This window comes from Monodon monoceros, unplaced genomic scaffold (genome assembly GCF_005190385.1).
Source record: "Monodon monoceros isolate NGI ecotype Baffin Bay Population unplaced genomic scaffold, NGI_Narwhal_1 Super_Scaffold_5, whole genome shotgun sequence".
In the NCBI taxonomy this organism is placed as follows: domain Eukaryota; kingdom Metazoa; phylum Chordata; class Mammalia; order Artiodactyla; family Monodontidae; genus Monodon; species Monodon monoceros.
This window is the reverse complement of record NW_021703782.1, coordinates 48,109,782-48,129,941: the sequence shown is the minus strand read 5'-3', so window position 1 is coordinate 48,129,941 and position 20,160 is coordinate 48,109,782. Positions and strand designations below refer to the sequence as shown.

The 20,160-nt window shown below is 41.0% G+C and overlaps 1 protein-coding gene across 3 annotated transcripts in view; it reads right to left on the bottom strand.

Annotated features, from left to right (window-relative positions):
- BNC2 (basonuclin 2) overlaps positions 1-20,160 on the bottom strand; it is a 419,458-nt gene that overhangs the window by 8,330 nt on the left and 390,968 nt on the right. For all 3 annotated transcript variants that reach the window (XM_029202981.1, XM_029202982.1, XM_029202984.1), the window contains one exon: positions 10,560-12,529. In XM_029202981.1, the coding sequence (XP_029058814.1) occupies positions 10,560-12,529 (1,970 nt within the window). The remainder of the gene's footprint in view (positions 1-10,559; positions 12,530-20,160) is intronic.

Genomic DNA, 20,160 nt, shown 5'->3' with positions numbered 1-20,160 from the left:
TGTGTGTGTGTGTGTGTGTGTGTGTGTGTGTGTGTGTGTGTGTGTGTATGGGGCAGAGAAATGTTATTTATATACAATCTGGGAAAATCTAGACGCTGGGTTTGAGTGTATTCTGGGATACTGAGTCAATATTCCTGATCAGAAATTAAATCTGCTAACCAAATCCACAGAAATGAAAAGTTAAAACCTCTGCCCCTCATTAGTTCTCTTCTTATCTGATTGCTATGACACTATCTGTTGTCCTTAATGCCTCAAAAATATTTGTATCATCATTAATTGATGTCTTACAGCCCTGTGAAGTAAACGACATTTTTGTTAGTATACGTTTTCTGTAAAACAAATAGTTGCTCTAATAGGCTAATATTTAAAGATTTTTCTCCAAAAGAGCCAAAAACCATCCCTAGCTCAGGAAATTCAATGTAAAATTCTAGTGGACAATGCTCCAAAACCCCCCAGAAGTATAGAAGTACATAATAAATGCAAGAAATAAAAGCTAAGCAAATTCTTGCAAATTAAAAGTATGAAATTCAGTCACTTCAATCCCTTTCAATATAAAACAAATCATCCATACTGGTCACGCAGACAGTTCCCTCTACATTCAAATTATTCACTTGAAGATAAGCTCCCACCAAACTCTTTAGGGGTTTAGCTAATTTACTGCACAGATACGGCACGTCTGTTGTAATAACAGGTAGGATGTATTGGGGTCGACCATTTATCAGAATTAGACTTCTTTTCTCAATTCACAGTGAATTATGCTGCCTACATGACTCCCCTCTCTCAGAGCCTGCCATCCCCTTACGGCCCCTAACGTGGCAGGCGAACAAAATTGACAGTCTCATCTTGTCAACAAGGGACGATTCTCCTGAGAAGCCATTTAACTTTGCCGAGGAAGCAATGTATTAATGTGCCTGTCCCGGGAATGTTAATCATCTTCAAGCTTCCGACCTAACTTTGACGTGAACGAAATCACCAAATTTGTTTACTAAATGAATCGTAATATGCTAATAAGAAAGCATGACATATATGGAAAAGCCAAACAGATGGTTTGTTTACTCCACTTTGCAACTTTATAAACGTTGTAACTCTGAAGATGTTAGTGAGAATTATTGGTTTGTTGGCAGAGGTGAACGTATCTCTCGCATACTAAATCTGGCACTACGGTTACAAAACAATTTGTCATTGCTGTGGAATGCATACAAAATGTTAATGTAGTAATGGCATTTAGGAAGGCAGATTGGTGGATGGAAAATGTCTATGCTGGATGCTCAGGTTAAGTGCAGAATTGATATCCAGCGCTGTTCCCTAACCATTTTACTTCTGAGTTGTATCTGACACATCGAGGCTTCCGGAGGGTGCCGATTATTCGATAGATAACCTGTTGCGCTGTAATGTGAGACGCGTGTTACACTGTGAATAGGATTGTGTTTTCACAGCATTTGGAAATTTTCTCAATCAGGCAGCTCTTATGGTGCTCAGTTTACTACCATTGTTGGGTAAGAAAAAGCAAGGCGGTTCACCCTGGCATCTTTTAAGGACTTCAATAAATCTGAGCTAGAATTTTGAGATTTATATTTACCCTGGATGAACTAGCCCTCAAGCCTTCATCCCTTGTTTTATTGTCTTATACAAAGAGTTTACAAGACCTCTTTCCAAAATAGTAAGAATGCATTTTTCTCTAGATGCTCACATTTCTTCTCCTATTAAAAAATAAGCTATCTTTTCTAATGTGTACAGAGTGGAACATCAGTTTCTCTCTGAGATCTTTTTCAAAGGAAATACTTTCTAAGACTAAATATCCAAGAAGGTTTTATAGCATTAAAACGGTTAATTTATGATCCTTTAAAAAGACAATATTTGGGATGTATGAGTTCCCCAGGTGGGGGGGGGGGGACAGAATTTTGTAGGCAATATTGTAACTTAGCTACGGCCTTATCTAGAATTGTGTTGAAAGATGAAACTACTTAAGATACATGAACAAAAAGAATGTGCAAAATCTAATTTATGTCTTTGGTTAAACAATGTCAAAACCACCAGCTGAGACAGCAAAACTTCAGTTAAGCAACCAGCAATGCACCTATGCTACTAAACATTTCAATGTTTAGCAACACTCAGATGATCTTTTTGAAATTCTTTTTACTTTTGATTCACAACAAGCATAGCCACAGAAGCAGAATTTTGTATGAAAGAGGTGCTTCTTCCTCCCCAAATCATGAACCACTTTCCCCAACTTCTTAGTTCCATATATATTCATATTGAAACCACCACGAATCTTGTGGGATTTACCTGGTGTATCACCATACAGTGACATTTCTACCTGTCTGCAGAAGAGAAATGAGAGAGCAAAGTGAGCTAAACGAGCCCCTGCATTCATCTTGCTGCCCAAGGATCGCTTTGGAGCAAGAAACATTAGCGGCTATTCCAGCCTGGCGCTTCTATCTCATTTGAAACATCTCCTCGTTCCTGACCAACAAAGAAAATTTCAGTAGAGTACTTTTACTGGTTTAACAACAGGGAGCTCCTGGGATCGTCAAAGTGCTAAGCCTTTTCCAAGGAGAGAAGAAATCAGCAGCTCAAATATAATTAACCTTCCATTCTCAATGCAAACTGCCACGCACAGGAGCTCTGCAGTCTATTAGCGAAGTTATAATGGCCAACAGGCAGAAGCAAAATTGGTCAAAAAGTTGGATGCTGCTGTCATATTTTTGGAATTATGATTAATGGCCCTAATAATGTGGATGATTACTGATATGTGTATCTCCAGCAGTTTATCATATTGCTCTGGCTGCCTACGTCCACAATAAGCAGGATGCTATCATTTACCTCTTTATTGAAGGCAATCCTTCTCTTGGAGGAGCGTATTCTAATTGCTTCGTAATGTTTTATGTCTTACACATTTTGCAGCTCTGGACCTTGCCAACTGTTTCGTGTCTACCATTGATTAATTACTGAATGTTTAATCAAAATTTAGAACCTAATGTAGTCATTTATGAGCACACTGCAGTGCCAAAGTAGTCAGGCTCTGCTCCCAAGTTTGGAGAGTGCTGAGTTCAAAATCAAATCCCAGCCATGCCTGAGAATCCAAGAATTTCACCTTGGGTGCTCTGAGGTTGCCAATTCCATCTCTGCTGATGAATGGAAGGTAATCTAACTACAGGGTAAACAGCAACTTTACCTACCCCTCTCCCCACTGGGTTTCCCTTTCCTCTTTCTCCCGATTCCCTCATCCACAGAGCACCACTGACTGCTTGCTTCTGAGAGCGAGAAGGTTCTCGTGAATACCCGTCACAAGAACATAGCTTTGAAGTGGTTAAACAAGTGAAAAATAATTTGCTGGGACAAATACGTAAGTTTTTTTTTTTTTTTTAATGTGGATTTTTTATGGTACTGTCATACAGCCATTCACCGTTGAAGTTAAGTGTTTTTTTAATACCATTACTGAACTGCTGAAATGGATGCTAATATAGCTTGGAGTGCTAATGTCAAGTCCTGGTAATAAAAAAGACAGACTGCTGAATGAAATAATTTCAAGTAAAAAATAGAACAAGAGTGCTCTCTCTCTTGCTCTCCACTTTTATTGAATTGGGACTGACTGAGCCAATTGCTTTAGAAGTCTGTAAAACACAATTACTAGTGAGCGGACTGACCCCCCAGTGCCCCCTCAGTGACACAGCAGACTAAAAAGGCTGCAGAGTGAGAGCGGCTCCCCTCAGCTGGCCGTCAGACCCAAGAGGCTTGCTTTTGAAGGTCTGTTGTTCTCATTGCCCAAATCTGTCTCCTTTGACTGAAAAAAGTCTTCCTCCCCATCCATGTGCTGAAGTAACTTCATACATCACTTTCTAAGATGAACATGTCTATTCTGGCAATTAAGGACGATCTGTCTTTTGATATTCTTATTTATGTGGGTGTTTACGTATAAACACACATATACATTATGTGGATGCATTTAGATGAGAATGTTAGCATCATTTTCGAATAGCTAGTAATAATTCCGATTGACATATGCAAGAGCAAAATTGCGCCACTTAACGTATGTTCGGGTAGAAGCACTTGGCTCCTTTCTCCTGAGGTGAAGTCAAAATAATTAGAGCAAGCAAGAAAAAGAATTAAACTAGAAGTAGGTAACATTCTTCCCCCTAGTTAGTAAAAGAAGTAATAAACTCCATAAAGTACTAGAGTTAAGATCACTAACACTTCAGGCATACCAGCTTTTTACCAGGAATTTACAGCTCCTGTTTCAATTCAAGCAGCTAGCATTAGGACATAAAATCTAGGTATTTTTTAAGTGTACTTTTATGTTAAATAACTGAAGAAAAAAATTGTCCTTTCCTGAAAAGCATTCTTTTCTCCTCCTTCTCAGCTTGCTTCTCTCTCACACGTGCACGCGTACACACATCTTGGCACCGAAGAATTAAAAGTTAATAAATCCCTTTTTTATGACATTGTAATTTTTTGGCAAGCGTAAACTCCTTTTATATTCTGCCACATTCATTTATTTGAAGCTTGTGGGAGTCTTACGGCAAAAACATTAAATTATTTCTGAGAAGGCTTTTTTAAAAAAGAAATGCCTTCTAGCCCAACCTTCACTATGAAGTTTCAACAGAGAAAGCAAAGTCTGTGTTCTTCTTAGCACGAGAACAACAACAACAAAAATGATCATTCACAGCAAGAGAGAGCTGGCAGAAGCCTCTCACCTTAAGAGAGAGCCCATTTTCCCAGGACTGATACAAGCATATACTAATATATGCGTGAAGTCTTATAACCTGCTTCCAGGTGAGAAACGGCCTATGTTTTTTAAAAAAGAAAAGGCTATCTAGAAAAACAAATATTTCAAATGAATGATGATGAGAAAGAATCACACCGAGAGAAAGTCTATCAGAGGATCGGGTAGACGGTGGTGGACCCAAGGGAGATGGAAATCAGGAAGATGACCCTTTCAAAGTGGTGCTATCATGAAAATTACCACCTGTGCATTTGGTATGTGCATTCTGCTCTAGATGCTGTTTTTGCCTGAATTTTCGAGTTTGCGCTGGCGAGAGCAGTAGCTTGTTCCCTTCGAGGGAAGATAAGGATAAAAAGGGTATTATAGAAGCATCACGTTTGTGCAGAGGAAGTTACGTAGCCACGAGAGATTGAATGTTACTCCCATCAATAGAAATTTGTAAAAATTTCTTTGTATCATGGAGAGAAAGTCCTTTGCCTGCCATTAAGCTTTGTTGTCTATTTTGTAGGCAGTTTGGTGGAAGTGACTGGTGTAGTTCTTGGACTGGATGAGTGAAAGGTCAGCAGAGGCTTAAATGAGCTTGTCTTACATCCAGCTGGGCCAGCAGGAGGTCATTAGGAAGATCCGAGGCTCACTGTAGGCTTGACAGAGTCTCTCCCTATGATACAAGGAGACTGTTTTGCTCATTGCTCTTCTCCCAGGATATAAAAAGAAGCCCAGAGACAGGAATGACACCGAAGTTTATCTTACTACCAAAGTTTCGGTTGAGGAGGGCACAACTAGCAATTATTCAGAAGGGGGATTTATTTTGTCTGTTTGCCTTTGATGGAAAGTAATGGAGAGAAGTACAAAAGACCTACTGATCTCCTGGCTGTATTGTGGAACCAAACAGAGTAACAGGGAAGAAGAAGAAAAAAAAAAACCTCTTCCTTTAAAAGTCAGAGGACTGGCACAACTTCACCTTTTAAAAGAATTCTGGTAAAGGAGAGCTGCAGTTTGAATGGCAAAAATATAGGAAACGAAAAGGCTGATGCCTTAACATGTTCTCTTCTTGTACTTGGAGAGGATTAACACGCTTTATTTGACAGCTAATTATATTAGGGCATATATACTAATAGTTATCTTCAGTTGGTGCTAAGTGGCTCATTTCTTGGAGGTATTGCCTGGTGAAATCATGTGTATTTACTGAGAATCTCTCTTTAGAAAAGTTCTCTAAGTTTCCAAACACAGAGAATGATGGAAAAAATGGATGTCGCCGCTGAGAAGGTGCTAACAGGAGGCAGGCAGCATGTTTTCGCATCTTCACCTCTGCTGTTAATGTATGCAGTGGCTCATCAGAGGTAGCTCATGTTAATTTATTCCTGCACACCTGTACAAGGCTGGAAGTCAGGTAATCAGACAAGCAAAAACTATACATCTCTGTTCTTTAGGTACAGCTACCCAGAGGCCTATAGAGGAACAAATTTACTTCTGGAGACATCAGCAGGTTTTAATAAACCAAATACAGATGTCTTATTCCATACAAATGAAGGAGTTTACATGTTTAAATCTGGACAGATTTAACTAGCAATCAAAGAGAAGGTTCACCCTTGGCACCAATGGTTGCCTCATATTTATTTGTAAATCACCCTGACCAAATATTATTTTGTTTTAAAATCTATTCATGGGGCTGAATCGCCTTTCCTGCACCTTGAAGATCAACCATATGTGCTGACCCTTCTGATAAAATTCAAGACGAACTGTGGCAATTAGTGGCCACTATTCTCAGAGGAAGAGAGGAACAAAGATGCAGACCATCTAGTTTCTGTGGACGACGTCTTCGTTATAGCTGCCAATGTAAAATCTATTTATGTCTGTTGTAGTGATTGGCATTAAATAGATTTTTATCATATTAGCAAATGATAAGGAATTTGGGGGAAGAGGACAGAAGGGTTTTTATTTTTCTGAATAAAAACCAAATGTAATTTATAAATGGGGTTGATCCATGGCCACTCAGCCCTCCTGGGGATCAAAAAACATGACAGAGGATGAGAAATGACCAAAGGAAGCCAGGCCCAGCCAATTCTATGACACTATCTATCTTCAAGAAAATGTCCTTTATGAAGACTGTAGGTTCTAGGCCAGTTGGAATTTCTTCTTCCCAGGGAGTATTTTCATATGTTTACTTCAAAACCCAGGGTCGGCTTTCCTGTTCCCTGACAGAACAGCATCTTGGCAGAAAAATCAAGGGACGAACAAGAAAGAAGTAAGGGCGTTCAGAGACTGTCAGGTGTAACACCACACACTGTTATCAGTATGCACGTAAATACTTCAGCCATTGCCTTATAGTTCTATAGTTCTTTACGGGGAAATAATTTACATTTTATTTCCAGAACCTGGAGTAAAAATTACCCTAACAACCACCTAGCGACCAGATGAATTGCAGTCTGGGTATATTAGCTTGCTCTTTGTCATTAGTGTGGAATGGTCCTCTTTGCTTTCTGATTTATTAAACTCACGCTCATTCACAGCTGTATAGAAAAGGACACCTCTGACACTGCGCTTGGACTCCTCAGCCCTCTCTCTCTCTCTCGTCTCCCTTTTTGTGACTTTACACAAAGAATATTCTTGCTTTTCAAAAAGCCTTCAATCGGATCTTATAAAAACCTAGAAAGACCATAAGCGAAGACTTGGAAATCTCTGCTACCTAGCCGTCAAATCTAAAACACAGCATTTAACATCTTTCTACCTCCATCCTACTAACAGCCTATCTGAGACCAAACACGCAACTCCCTCGTGTATAACCATCTTGGAAGAAGTGCAATAAGACCTGTTTCTCTCTCCTGTAAGGTGTTCTAAGCCCAAAGACAAGAAGGCTGCTTTCGTAGACAGAAGGAAGAGGGTCATTCTGTTAGTTTTATCACAGGCATCCCAGAAACCCGGTAGCCTTGCACACTTCAGCCCCCACTCGGAATGCCTTCTGATGCTTTATTTGCACAAGGAAGATGTTGTGGAGTCCAGGATGGATGAGTCGAGACTCTGGGGAGAGGAGAGAAATGGGCGAGGACACGGCAGGATTAAAGGCAAAGGGGGATTTCTGTTTGGGAAGATATGTTGGCTCAGAGAAAGGTAAGAAAACTTACCCTAGCTTCATAGTGAATTGAAGAGGACAAAAGCAGGGACACGAAATTCCTGGGGTTCTTGTGACTGACACAGTACAAGTGAAGAGAAAGAGGAAGATAATGTGTCTGAGGGGTAGATCCAAGATGTGAGACAAGAGGCTTTGTGAATAAGGAGATTAAATTACAGGTCGTTATTAGCTGATGAAATGACAATGAAGGGCTGAAACAGGAGTACAATTATAGTGCAGCTGTGTTTCCTGAGGTGCACGAGGAGGGTGGTACCCCAGTGGCATCACTGTTTTTGCTTGTTCAGTGGTAGTTACATTCACATCATATATTAACTCAAGTAATAGACTCAACAAGGATGAACACTCTTCTTAAAAAAAAAAAAAGTCAAAGTATCAAGAGTTTTTGCTATGTTTTTACCCTGAGGGCAAAAGATTTGCGGATTCTTGAAAAGCAAAATTTCATGTGAGAATCAAGACTTTCTTGTACAGTATTTTTTTTTCAATTTGCTTTCTATCATGTGTGACAAAACTCCAGAATTAAAAAGATTAGGCATGACGTGCTATTTCACCCATATGAAATGTAATCACCTGTCTTCTGAGGTTTGCAATCTCTTCTGTGACTGAACATACATGGGAGAATATCTGTATTATGCTTCTCACCTAGAATATCCTATATCCTCGTTATCCTAGGCACTGGTCTAAACTTCTGTATGGCTGGTCACTCATGAAACTCTCAATCCTTAAAATAAAATTAGAGATTGAAATATTCTTCTGCTATCACTCAATCACTAAATGTTTTTCCTCAGACAAACCACCCTCCCCACAGTACCTCCTTATACATTAGGACATAAAAACACAAGTGCTTGCGTCTTCTAGTGGCTTGACATAAATGAAAGCACCAAGCTTCGGGTGTTGTAGCCTTTGGTCCCAGAGCCATTTATTCCAGTGTCATGACTTGCAGTAGTTTCAGCAAACCAACTAAAACTGTGATAGGAATTCATGCAAATAAGCTTAAATTTTGGCTTGTCTTCAAGCACTCCATTTCCATAAATATTTTATGCAGGTTTTCATGAGTCTTTTATTTTTGTTAAAAAAAAAAAATCCAATGCATTAACCTCATTATCACAAGTGCACTATTTCAAACATAAAAGAATGAATATTGCTCACAAACTTGGGGGGGTGGGGGTGGGTATAGTATTATATTTTATTATTCAAAGTCTAGCTATCTTATCTGCCGTATTCTGGGGCTGTCGACGATAACCCGGAACTGAAAAGAACTCTGTGACCATAAAACGTTTTTTACAGAACAAGGTAAATGGGGGAGGGGGGATTTTTAAGAAGAGAGATTTCTCTTCAAAGCATGTTTTGAGTTGTACAAAGAAAGGCACCTAGTTTTTTCTCAGAGATTTTGCTTTTCATACATTGGGCCGCTTATATTTTAGTACAAAGGAAAATCTATTTTAACGTTGGTTTTTAAAAAGACTGAACTTTTAAAAAAAGCTGAGCATTCTAGCGACAGATCACTACTTTTCAGTGTACTTCTATTATGTTACTTTGTCAGAGACCTCTGCCCAACTGATAAACACTAGAATTTGGGTGCTGGCTCTTTGGAAACCTCCTAATTCATTTTGTTTCTTCTACATATATTGATTTTTACCATGTAAAAAAATTTTCTCCAAAAATATTTTTAAAAGGCACTGGAAAACCAAAAACCACATCCAATATGATGGGATGAACTAACTGTGTGACTCTCGTTGAGCCAGTGTATCATGTAAATGATCTGTTCATAAGCTTATCTCCGCAAGGGTAGGACAACTGTGTTACCCCACCACTGACCACCTTGACACATTCCATTTCTATCACATTTTCTTTAAGATGATTGAAAAAGACCACTGTAGGTTTAGGACCAGCTGCTTCTGTTTAAGCCCAACAGTTTCAGAGCTGCAGCTACATAGCTGAGGTGTGATGTCATCTGAAGGCTGGACATAATATATTCTAACTGATCCTCAAAGTATATGCATGCCTCCCCTTCTGTGCATAATTCCCACGACAGATTATATTTTAGAGATGTGCTCCAAGACATTGTTAAAAAGTTAAAGTAACCCACATCACCATACCACTTCCCCGTATCAACAATTACTTTGGTCCCGTTTTCTTCTGATATTTTTATGACTCTTAAAGAATTCAAGGACATACTAAATACTCATGTAAGAACGATAACATTTCTGGTTATACCTACGGAGATGCAGGCTGTCTCGATGTCCTGGACCTATGGTTCTTTCCATCCGTAAATTTCTGTTTCTATATTGGATAAATATGTGTGTATGAAGATAATATATTGATTTAATGAAAAAGCCACATGGCAAAGCAGAAATATATATCACAGAAGCTGCGGCTTCTAAGTGAAGGTTCACGGGGAAGCAGGGAACTGTGTACATAGTTAACTTATTCACACCTAGATGCATGGAAACACACATACACAGAGCACAGAGAGAAATGGCGTGCATTACTGGGGAAGATGGCATATGACTCTGCATGCTTAGTCACAAGCACCAACTGCAACAATCCTTCACGAGCACGGCAGCTTGGGGGGGGTCACGTGATCACTGTGGACAATCTTTACAGTGCATCAAAAAACATCTAAGCTGGATTTTTTTTAATGTTTCAAGTCCACCATGACTGGCACCCTCCACCCCCGGCAGGAGCAGCCAATGGAGATTTACTGACCTGTCTCTGCTTCGGCGAGAGGGGAAGGCGGCATTGCAGCCAGCCACCGTGCAGACGTGCATCTCTTTCAAGTGAACGTTCCTGTAGTGAAGCTTCACGCTGTAGGAGCTTTTGAAACTCTTCTTGCACACATAACAGATTTTGGGGTCTGGGCTAGAACACAGATCACCTTCCGGGGAGAACTTTTGAGGGCTGCCGTAATTCAGAGATGATGTAAAACTCTCGTGCAGGGCTGCCATGCTGGCACCCCCGCCGTTGTACAGTCCGTACTGGCTCATGTAAAACATGTCGTAAGTGGGATCTGTAAACTCTTCCTTCACCTTGATGACGTCCTGGTGAGAGGGCTCACTGTGGTTCTCGTCCGGCCTCTCACTGTTCACCAGGACTTTCTCGCTCACCTCGCCGTGCATGTGCTCATCCCCTTCCATGGATTCCTCACCTAGTTTGGGCTCCGAAGACTCAGACTCGTTCTCGTAGTCCCGCTCAGGTTCTTGGTCCTCGGAAGTCATGCTGTCGGCCCTTCGTATTTCAGTCCTTGAAATGCACCGGGTCCTGCTATGCTTAGAAAAGTCCTTCACAGACATGCCTGGACTCATTTCCTCCTGCGAGTGGCAGTGATTGTCATGGCTGCCATCGTTGACCACAGCTCCGCCATCATTGGGGTCGTCGTCTTCATCGTCAAACTCATCGGCAGTGTCAATAATTTCCTTCTCGATCTTCACAGGCATGCTGGACTTCCTGGGCTTCTTCTTGGGCGCCAGGTCGGCACTGGGCTCATGAGTGGCCATCATCACTACTGGCGCTGCTGGCTCAGAGGGTAATGGGGGGAGCTGCTCTATGGTACCACTGGTTGGAATGATGGGACTGGTCGGGAGGGAGGTTGGAGGACTCACCATTTCCCCCGGAGTGAGTAAACTTCTATAAAACGGAGGAACTGGTTGGACAGTCTTTAGCCCAGAAAACACCAGCTGGCTAGGGAGAGGATTCTGTAAGACGGGGTCTAGTGGGGGAGTGGTAAAACCCATTGGGGGCCGGCCAGGGCTTGTGAGTGTGAGATTTGATTTTGTACTTGCTATGACGGGGGTGGCAGCCCCTGATGTGGCCCGAATTAAATCTTTGTCTCGGTTATTCCTTAGCATAGGCATGTGAAGGCGAGGGTTAGGGTTCGCACTATGACGGTTACGGCTTCGGAGGGAGCTAAAGACCATGTTGCAACCTTCGATGGTGCACCGATGTTTGATCTTCAGGTGAACAGCGTTATAATGGATTTTGAGAGTACCTTTGTCATAGAACGTCTTCCCACACGCGTTACAGAACACTCTTCCTTTCCTAGACGCTGACCCCATCCTTCTCATCCGGTGGATCCGGAATGAGCTTTTTGGGTGTTCGGTTTTGGACAGATCACTGACCGGGGCGGAATTCTGAATGGGGGACACGCAGGCTGGCTCAGTTTTGGGCTCCACGTTAGTAATGCTGGTCAGGGCGTTTCTATTGGGCGTCTGGTCGTTCTTGTAGGGTGTGGGAGACACTTCAGATTCACTGCTCTCGTTATATTCATTCTGGGTCGAAAGGCTGGGTTCCCGCAGCCTCAGTCCTGGTTGCTCTAACAGCAACCCATTCGGAGGCAATCCTAGCAGCGGGGCTGAGACCGGGTTTATGTACTGGAATGGCAGCAGGAAGGCGAGGCTGTTGGGGATGTTTTCAAAGTGATGAATGCTGGAAGGGTTGCTGTTCTCTAGATGGGCAAGGAGGCTGGGACTCCTGGTGCGATTATTACTCTCAATGAAAGTTCTGATGTCTGAGTCTGTCTTTGAAGACGGTACAGCTACGGCCTGCCCCTCTTTCTCCTGAATGGCCATCAGCTCCACAATGGATTTGGTTTCTCCGAACCGCAGAAACTGCTGAAGGGTGATGATTTCCTCTTCTCGAGACATGATGGCCCAGCGGTCCAGCACCTTGCCGGCAGCATCCTGGAGGCCACATCAAAGAAATGACAAAGACAAACACAAAAACTTATTGACTGTGCATGACTATTCAGTGCAACCGAAGGTGCTCTGTCTGCTCATGGAACACCGAGAGCAGAAAACAACATGCAAGCACGGTTAATACAAGTCGATCCACAAAGCATACTTCTCTGCCATGCCAATGTAGTCATTAGAGTCACAGTTAGAGAAACACTGAGTTGAATAATGTCAAAGCAAACAAAACGTAGACCACCGGGGCTCTGTGATCTAAAATGCCTACACTACTGCTACTTTAACAACAGTGGCCTATAGACTATGCAAGTATTTAGCATATATTAGTACGAGATGTGAACTCTTGCTGTGCAACCCAGTGTACGCCAAAAAAAAAAAAAAAAAAATGGTACCTTAATCCTTATCAAACAGTGGCACCATAGGAAGGAATTGAGTACATTTTTCACATTTTATTTCTCGAGCACAGCACTGGGTTCAATGATGTAAATTCCTTTAAATAGGAGCTATTATGTGAATTTCTGAATCAAAAGGATGAACAAAGTAGCATTAACCCCATACCCCCATTGCTATGCTGTATTTCCCCCCCTTTTTAATGGCTATATTTTCGTGTCATTTACCAGTAGCCTATTTCATAAGGTAGAGTAAGGCGAAACGGTAATTGCACTTTTCTGAAAATTGATTGTAATCCTATGATTCAAAGTTTGAGTTAGACTTAGCGTATCTGACTTTTTATCATCTTGTTATAAATGACAGCTATACATATCTAGAAAGTAAACATGTGATGGATTTAGAGAGAATAAATGTGTAAAAATGTTGTCTCTCAACATTCCCCTCTGATAGCAGAGGGAGTCCACAGAGAATACACATCAGTAATCACCAGACTATGTGTTGTTAAATATACATTAAAAAGCATTTCACACTTTCATTTTTTGCTAGTAACTATGAGATACGCCTGGAGGTCGGACTTAAAAATCCTGCAGTATAATGTCAGGCAAGCCATTTCGGTGTGGAGTGAGAAAAATCTGTTCAAACACTTAAATAATGACTCCGTCATCTTCTAGGGCACAGCTTCTTCCCACCAGTACAGGATACTCGGCAACCCTCTGTGAACAGCACTTGCTCCAACCCTTGACTGTCACTTTACAGAAGCATAAAATCGTCTTAAACAACAAGACAAGAGCCTTATTAATTACAAAGAGGAAAATCATAACATTATAATGGAGAAACCTAGCAGACACCACCCTAACCAAGTTGTCCAAGAAACATTACCCGGTGATAAGGAACATCACGGACCTTGTGTGAGATAGATACATATGTGTATACATCTATACTGAGAAGGGCACACTGCTGCTTCCGTGGCACGCTTGCCCAAAAATTTATACCTCAATCTAATTATGAGAAAACATCAGATAAACCAAAACTAAAAGGCATCCTGCAAAACGGTCGCAAGTATTCGTCAACGTGTAAATGTCGGGAAAGATTTTTAAAAACTCAAAGACCTAAGATTGGTTACGGATTGGAGGAGACTAAGAAGACAGGACAAATAAATGTGAGATTCTAGGGATCCTAGACCAGAAAAAGAACACTAGTGGGAAAACTGGTAAATTTGCAATAAAGTCTCTAGATTAGTTAACAGCATGGTATCCATCCTAATTTCTTGGTTTCAACAACCATACTATGCTCATGTAAGATGCTACGTTAGGGGAAACAGGATAAAGGGAACGGTACTATTTTTGCAATGGAGAATTCTCTCTCGTAGACCGTTCCACTCAGCCTTGCAACATGAAATTCTCTCTGGACCACAATCGTATGGTCTGAATCATGACACCTAAAATTTGATAAAAAGGCAATACTTGTCATTTATTTAAATTACTTAAAAAAGAAGCTCTAATAGTTACATGGTATTCCTTATAAGGCTCATTGCTAGCATTCTATCATTTTATATGTGTGTGGGTGTCCAGTCCTACATAAAGTCAAATACAGATGTCCCTCCCTCATCTTGTAGGAGAAATTAGCCTTCAGATCAAACACCCTCAGACAGCTGTCTGTTCACATTAGTCGTACAAATGATGTGTATACACGGTGACCCTGGATGATCCTGGAGTCGGGCAGTAGCCATTTTTTAAAAAGTTATCGCTCACAGCAACGGGTCTCCCTTCCATTCTTTTTTGGGGCAGGGAAGTAAAGGAGAGCGTTGGTGTTGTAAATAAGCAGAGAAATACATTGTGATTTTTGCAGAGATTATCTCATTTGAGCCCTATAATAGCTTCCAGAGCTCAGCAAATGTGTAACAGATGAGACACCGGAGGTGAGATGGCTTGAGAAGGTTGCGAAGATGCTAACTGGGGTCCAGGACTTGAACCCAGAAATTCTGACTCCAAGCTCGCTGAGGTAAGTGACTGTCATCCATGAGGCCATTTTGCAGGTGGGCGCACTGAGTCTGTGATGACAAGGAGCAGGGCCTCTCCTGAACGAGGCTGGTCTCCAGAGCGCTGTAATGTCCTCTTCTACACTATTTGTCTTTTAACCATCAAATCCATTTTCTTGATTGTTCTTTTATGGAGGCTTTCACTGTGGAAACCCAATCCGAGCAAGGTACAGCCATTTCTTCCTCAGGTTCTTCCCAGGTAGCCTGCAACTAAATCTGCATATCGATAATGTACTTACAGAGCTGGCAGCCTCCGGCATTAAAACAGGCCCTAGAAACCATAGCAACTGATTAAACCCACCTGAGGCATCTCCTTCCAGTCACCCTCCTGTCTTCCCTCCCCTAACGGTACACAGCAGTCCCATATGGTTTCTCTTTTCTCCTGGCCTGCCACAATGCCTGCTATTTCTAAATCTACTGCCTTTCAGACTCTTTTTTAGGCCTGAGTGGCTGTCTCCACTAAAAAGGAGACTGTCATGTTAAAGCACTTACTTCTGGTGGAAGAGGTCCAGGCTACTTTGCTGGTAGCCTGAATGATAAAAGAGAAGCTTCATTTATCGTGGTAACAGAAGCATCCATTTATATTTACACAGAAGGACAACACAGTCTCTTTGTAAACAAAGTTGCTTGGGGACGGGACAAATATCTACACTGCATACTCCCAACTGGAGTCCTCCTGACAGGGTAACCTCTGGATCCAGGCAATGTGAAGTGCCACCAAAGTTCTTTCCAAAGAAGCCATCATTCATCAAGATGATCTAAGACCATCACGTTCACAAATAGAGAAACTGCAGCAAGCAAGAAAGTTGACTTTCTCATGCAACAGAATGGGTCTGAAAGCTCAACGCTAGAAATGAACATCACTTTTAGCATATCCTCGGATTAAACTGGTTGAAGGGAGTTAGAAATCATCAAAGGGAAAAAAGAGAGGCCAAGCTTCTTTTTTCCTGAAGATCTTTGTGACAGAAGTAAGCACGATGTGGTGCAGTGATTCTCAAACAGTGGCTTAAGACTCCTCTGTTAAGACAAGACTTTCCACGAGTGGTCCACATGCTCTTCAAAAAGGGCTAGTCTGAGGGCTATTATTTTCCTAAAACCAGTCTGCAGGTAATTGAGAGCAACCATTTGGAAACCTTCGGGACAATGGGACACTGCTGTAACAACTAAAGGCATGATCACTTCTTTTCAAAGTAATATTATTTTATTTTATTGAACTTAAGTGTTGTTGGCTTAAGACTGATTGGGGGGGAAACTGGTCCTTCCTCACAGATAGCTTGAGAAGCAGAGATCTATAATCTAGGCCCCCTTATCATGTCAAATACACTTTACCAGAGTAATTAAGAGCCATAAAAAGAATTAGGTATTATCACAGAATAAATATTAATAAAACAGAAATTCAGTCTGTTAGGCCACTAGGAACATCCTGACTACTGACCAACTCACACTGGGATGCTGGTCTCATGCATGAATGATACATCACATCAGAGTGCGTAACTAGATTCTTGTCCTTCCCATTCGATTTTGTAGTTGGTGAGTCAGTTACTTTTAGGCTTCCCCATTTGTAACCAGCGTTCAGTGACCTTGAACCCTCTGCATTGGGGATTATTATTTATGAAATGAGGATAATAAGATTTACCCTGTTAAGTGAAATGCAAGGTATTAGGATAAGTATTGATTTCCTATGACAATAACTGGCTATCCTATTAATTAAAAGATGAGTAACACCAAATAATCCAGACTTATAAACCAGTTTTACTGAGTTCAGAAGAAGTATACAACACTTAAAATATTTACATCTAAGCGTTTTAAATGAAAAGACTTCCTTTTATTATTCACTGGACTGGTGATTATATCACTCAGTAGAAATCTGGCACCCAGTTCTACATGGCTCCAGAGTGATTTTCTAAAATCTTTCTTGCAGTAGGATCAATGATCATGGTTTCAGTGGTTTTATTTGAGCCCTTTCTTCATATCAAAGCACCTTATAGGATGCATAGTTTTAAAACCAGAGTCAAATAAGACTGTTTGGTTTTTCTTATTTGAGGGAAAGGGAGAGTAGAGAAGGAAAGATGTAAAGAGACTGAAGAGAGACCAGATAAGAGGCTTTGGGATCATTAGACTGTCAGGTGACCTCAAGCCCAGAGAATCCCCAGCCCAAGAAGGCCACTGGCATGCCAGAGCACGGAGGGAAACACTGCCTTTCTTTCCATGCGTGGAAATGAGAGAGGAACACTGAACGTAGCAGAGATCTAGGGCTTCTTTGCTCTAGCAGTATTCTAATTATTAAGAAATCAGCCAATAGTTTAAGTCTCAAAGACAGGTGCAGAATAGTTTAATTTTCTACTCTATTTAATGAACTTCTTGTCAGTCAAATTTAAGGCACAATTTAAAGAAAAAATCCAAAAACGATTAGCTAAAAACTAAAAACGTTCCCCCTTTGATCTAATTTTAAAGCTTTTAATGAAATGTGGACCACCTAAAACAAAATCAGAGGTTTATGAGATGTAGTTTTTGATTTCACGCCTACATTTGCAGTGTTACTATCTTAAGGAATTATTCCACCCTAACCATACTGGCAACTTATTTTCATGACCGGTTTCCCATTGGAATTTTCTATCCTTTCTCCTTCAGGATGAATTCGGATATCAAGGCAAGAGAAATGTGGTTGAGTAGAAGGTAGAGAAATGACCAAATTTCAAGCCTATCCAGCTTGGCACTCGTATCAGGTAAAACTGAGCTGTAATTGCTGAGTTAAAAACTGATGAAACCATGCTATGCAAAACTTGAAACATAAATGTTGCCAGGCTTTCTAGATGTTTAAGTCTTAAGGGTAAACGAATCGTGGGAGATCTACACAAAGGAATACTAACTACTGGGCAATGACGAGGCATAAACTATCGACAGAAGCAGAACCTTAAGAATGAAAGAAGTCAGACCTAAAAGGCTACAGACACTACCAAGCCAGTCAGAGGAATCATTTTGGAAAAGTAAGACCATAAGAACAGAAAGGAGATCAGTAGTTGCCAGGGGCTGAGGGTGGCAGAAAGGGATTGACGGCAGAAGAACAGAAAGGAACTTTGGGGAGTGACGGTAACGTTCTACATCATGACTGTGCTGATGCCTGTATGACCGTATCGATTGTACATGTAAAATTGGTAGATGTTTTTGCATGGAAAGTATACCTCAATGAAGTTGACTGAAAACATTAAACCATGAAAAGTGCATGAAATCTCACGACTCAACATGCACAACTTTCCCTATTTATACATGTATATAGACCGTCTTCTTGTTTCCTTCATTCTGTTGTGACCAGAAAAACAAAGACACATGCCTTCCTCCCCATTCTCTCCTATCCGTAGGGGGTACACAACAATCCACTAACGTGAGGAGTAAACATGAGAATTTCTATTTATTTTTTAACCTAGAAAGACAATTTTTTGCTAATATTACTAATTGAGAAACAGCTTTACATATATTGGGGCGCAAGCTCAGGCATTTTTACGAAAGGGGTGCGTAGTCATAAAAATCAGAGGTTGCTCCTCTACGGAGCTAATATTGACATGTGGCAGGCACGTACCGTGCACACACGTCTTGTCAAACACTCTGGAAGAAGCTGATGAAGGGCAGTCAGTTAGGTAATTCACCATAGCTCACCTTCACCTGTGCCTTTGTGCTGGCCTCTTGGTTGGGTGGATATGTGTCAAGGAAGTGACCCAGAAATTAGGAAATATAACATTTAACTGCTGGGTCACTTCAGGAGCAAGTGATGGGCTCAGACTACTATCTCAGATGTTATGAACAGGGGCACTCCGTCAGCTTCATATGGGGGGCTGTAAATGGAGAGCTCACGGATACCACCTGAGAGTTGGATAGGGTTGGCCACGATGACTGAAAGCACTACCTACAGTTTTAAAGAAAAAAGCTTATAGGAGTCATAACACTTTCAGTCCTCGTCTCTCCCATTCCCCCGCTAGTGACCTGTTTTGGAACTCACGTGGGTCCATATGTAACAAGCAGCTATTTCAATTTTAAACTGTCTTTCTAAAGTCAAGTTACTCTTAAACCTCGTCTCTTCAGCCAAACAGTTTAACTGGTGTGGGCGCTCTCCACTCACATCAGAGCTATTTTCTCCCATTTTTTGTTAGATCCTATTTATTTCTCTAATTTATATGACTTGGCAATCTGAAGTGTGTACGGGTCAAAGTTTGTGTGCCTGTGTGTGTGTGTGTGTGTGTGTGTGTGTGTGTGTAAGCAGGCGAGAAGGGGAGATGAATAAAAATGGTGAAACAAAAAAATTCTTATTGAAAATAACAGATTCTGGGAAGCACTTAGGGAAATTTTTAAAGCAATATTGTGATAATTTCTGAGAAACACTTGAAATTATGTGGGAAAACAACTTGGCATGCTTATTTGTTTTAGCAAATTTACATTTAAACACATATTTCCGGGAGGGCACTGACTGAGAAAGATGCGCCACTAGCATATACAATATACACTGGAGCAGTCTGCTTGTGTAAGTAAACAAAATTACACTCTTCTTTATTCACACAGAGTTCTTTTATGTGATGGTGCTTTCCCAGTGTTTCAGGCTAATGTTTCCAGGCCAGCTGAAACAACTGTAATATCTGTAGGCAGAGTGAAGCATACTCATTTATACCATGATTGCACCAAATGGTGCAAATTAGACTTGATAAAAAAAAAAAATCAACATTTGTTTTGGGTAATGAAAACCCTACTCAATTTCCACGATTTGGAAATTTGTGTTTTGCAGAATTTCTGAAGAGCATCACTTTACCTTCAAAATACAATGTTGACCAGTCCATTCTTGCTTCCTCTGCCAATCCTCTTGCTTTCTCTAGGACAGAGGTGTCCCATGAGAAAGAATCAACGGAGTGTGGCACAGACAGAAAGGAAAACTTCCAAAGAAAAATCAAGACTGGACTTTGTTAACATTTATGCACATGTATCCCTTTTGGAAAACAAATATGCTTCCCTCATAAACCCAAGCCCATCGTTGTCAGGAAATGAGTGTGTGGACATCAGAGCTACGTATATATTGGCTGGCTGTGATTACAAAAGCTGGTGCTAAATTCAGTACGCCCAGATTATAAAGAACTTGCTTGAAATACCTTTCCAATTCCTCTTCCCCCCCGCAAGGAGAAATGAACTCTATAGGAATATCCACCACTGGTTAAAA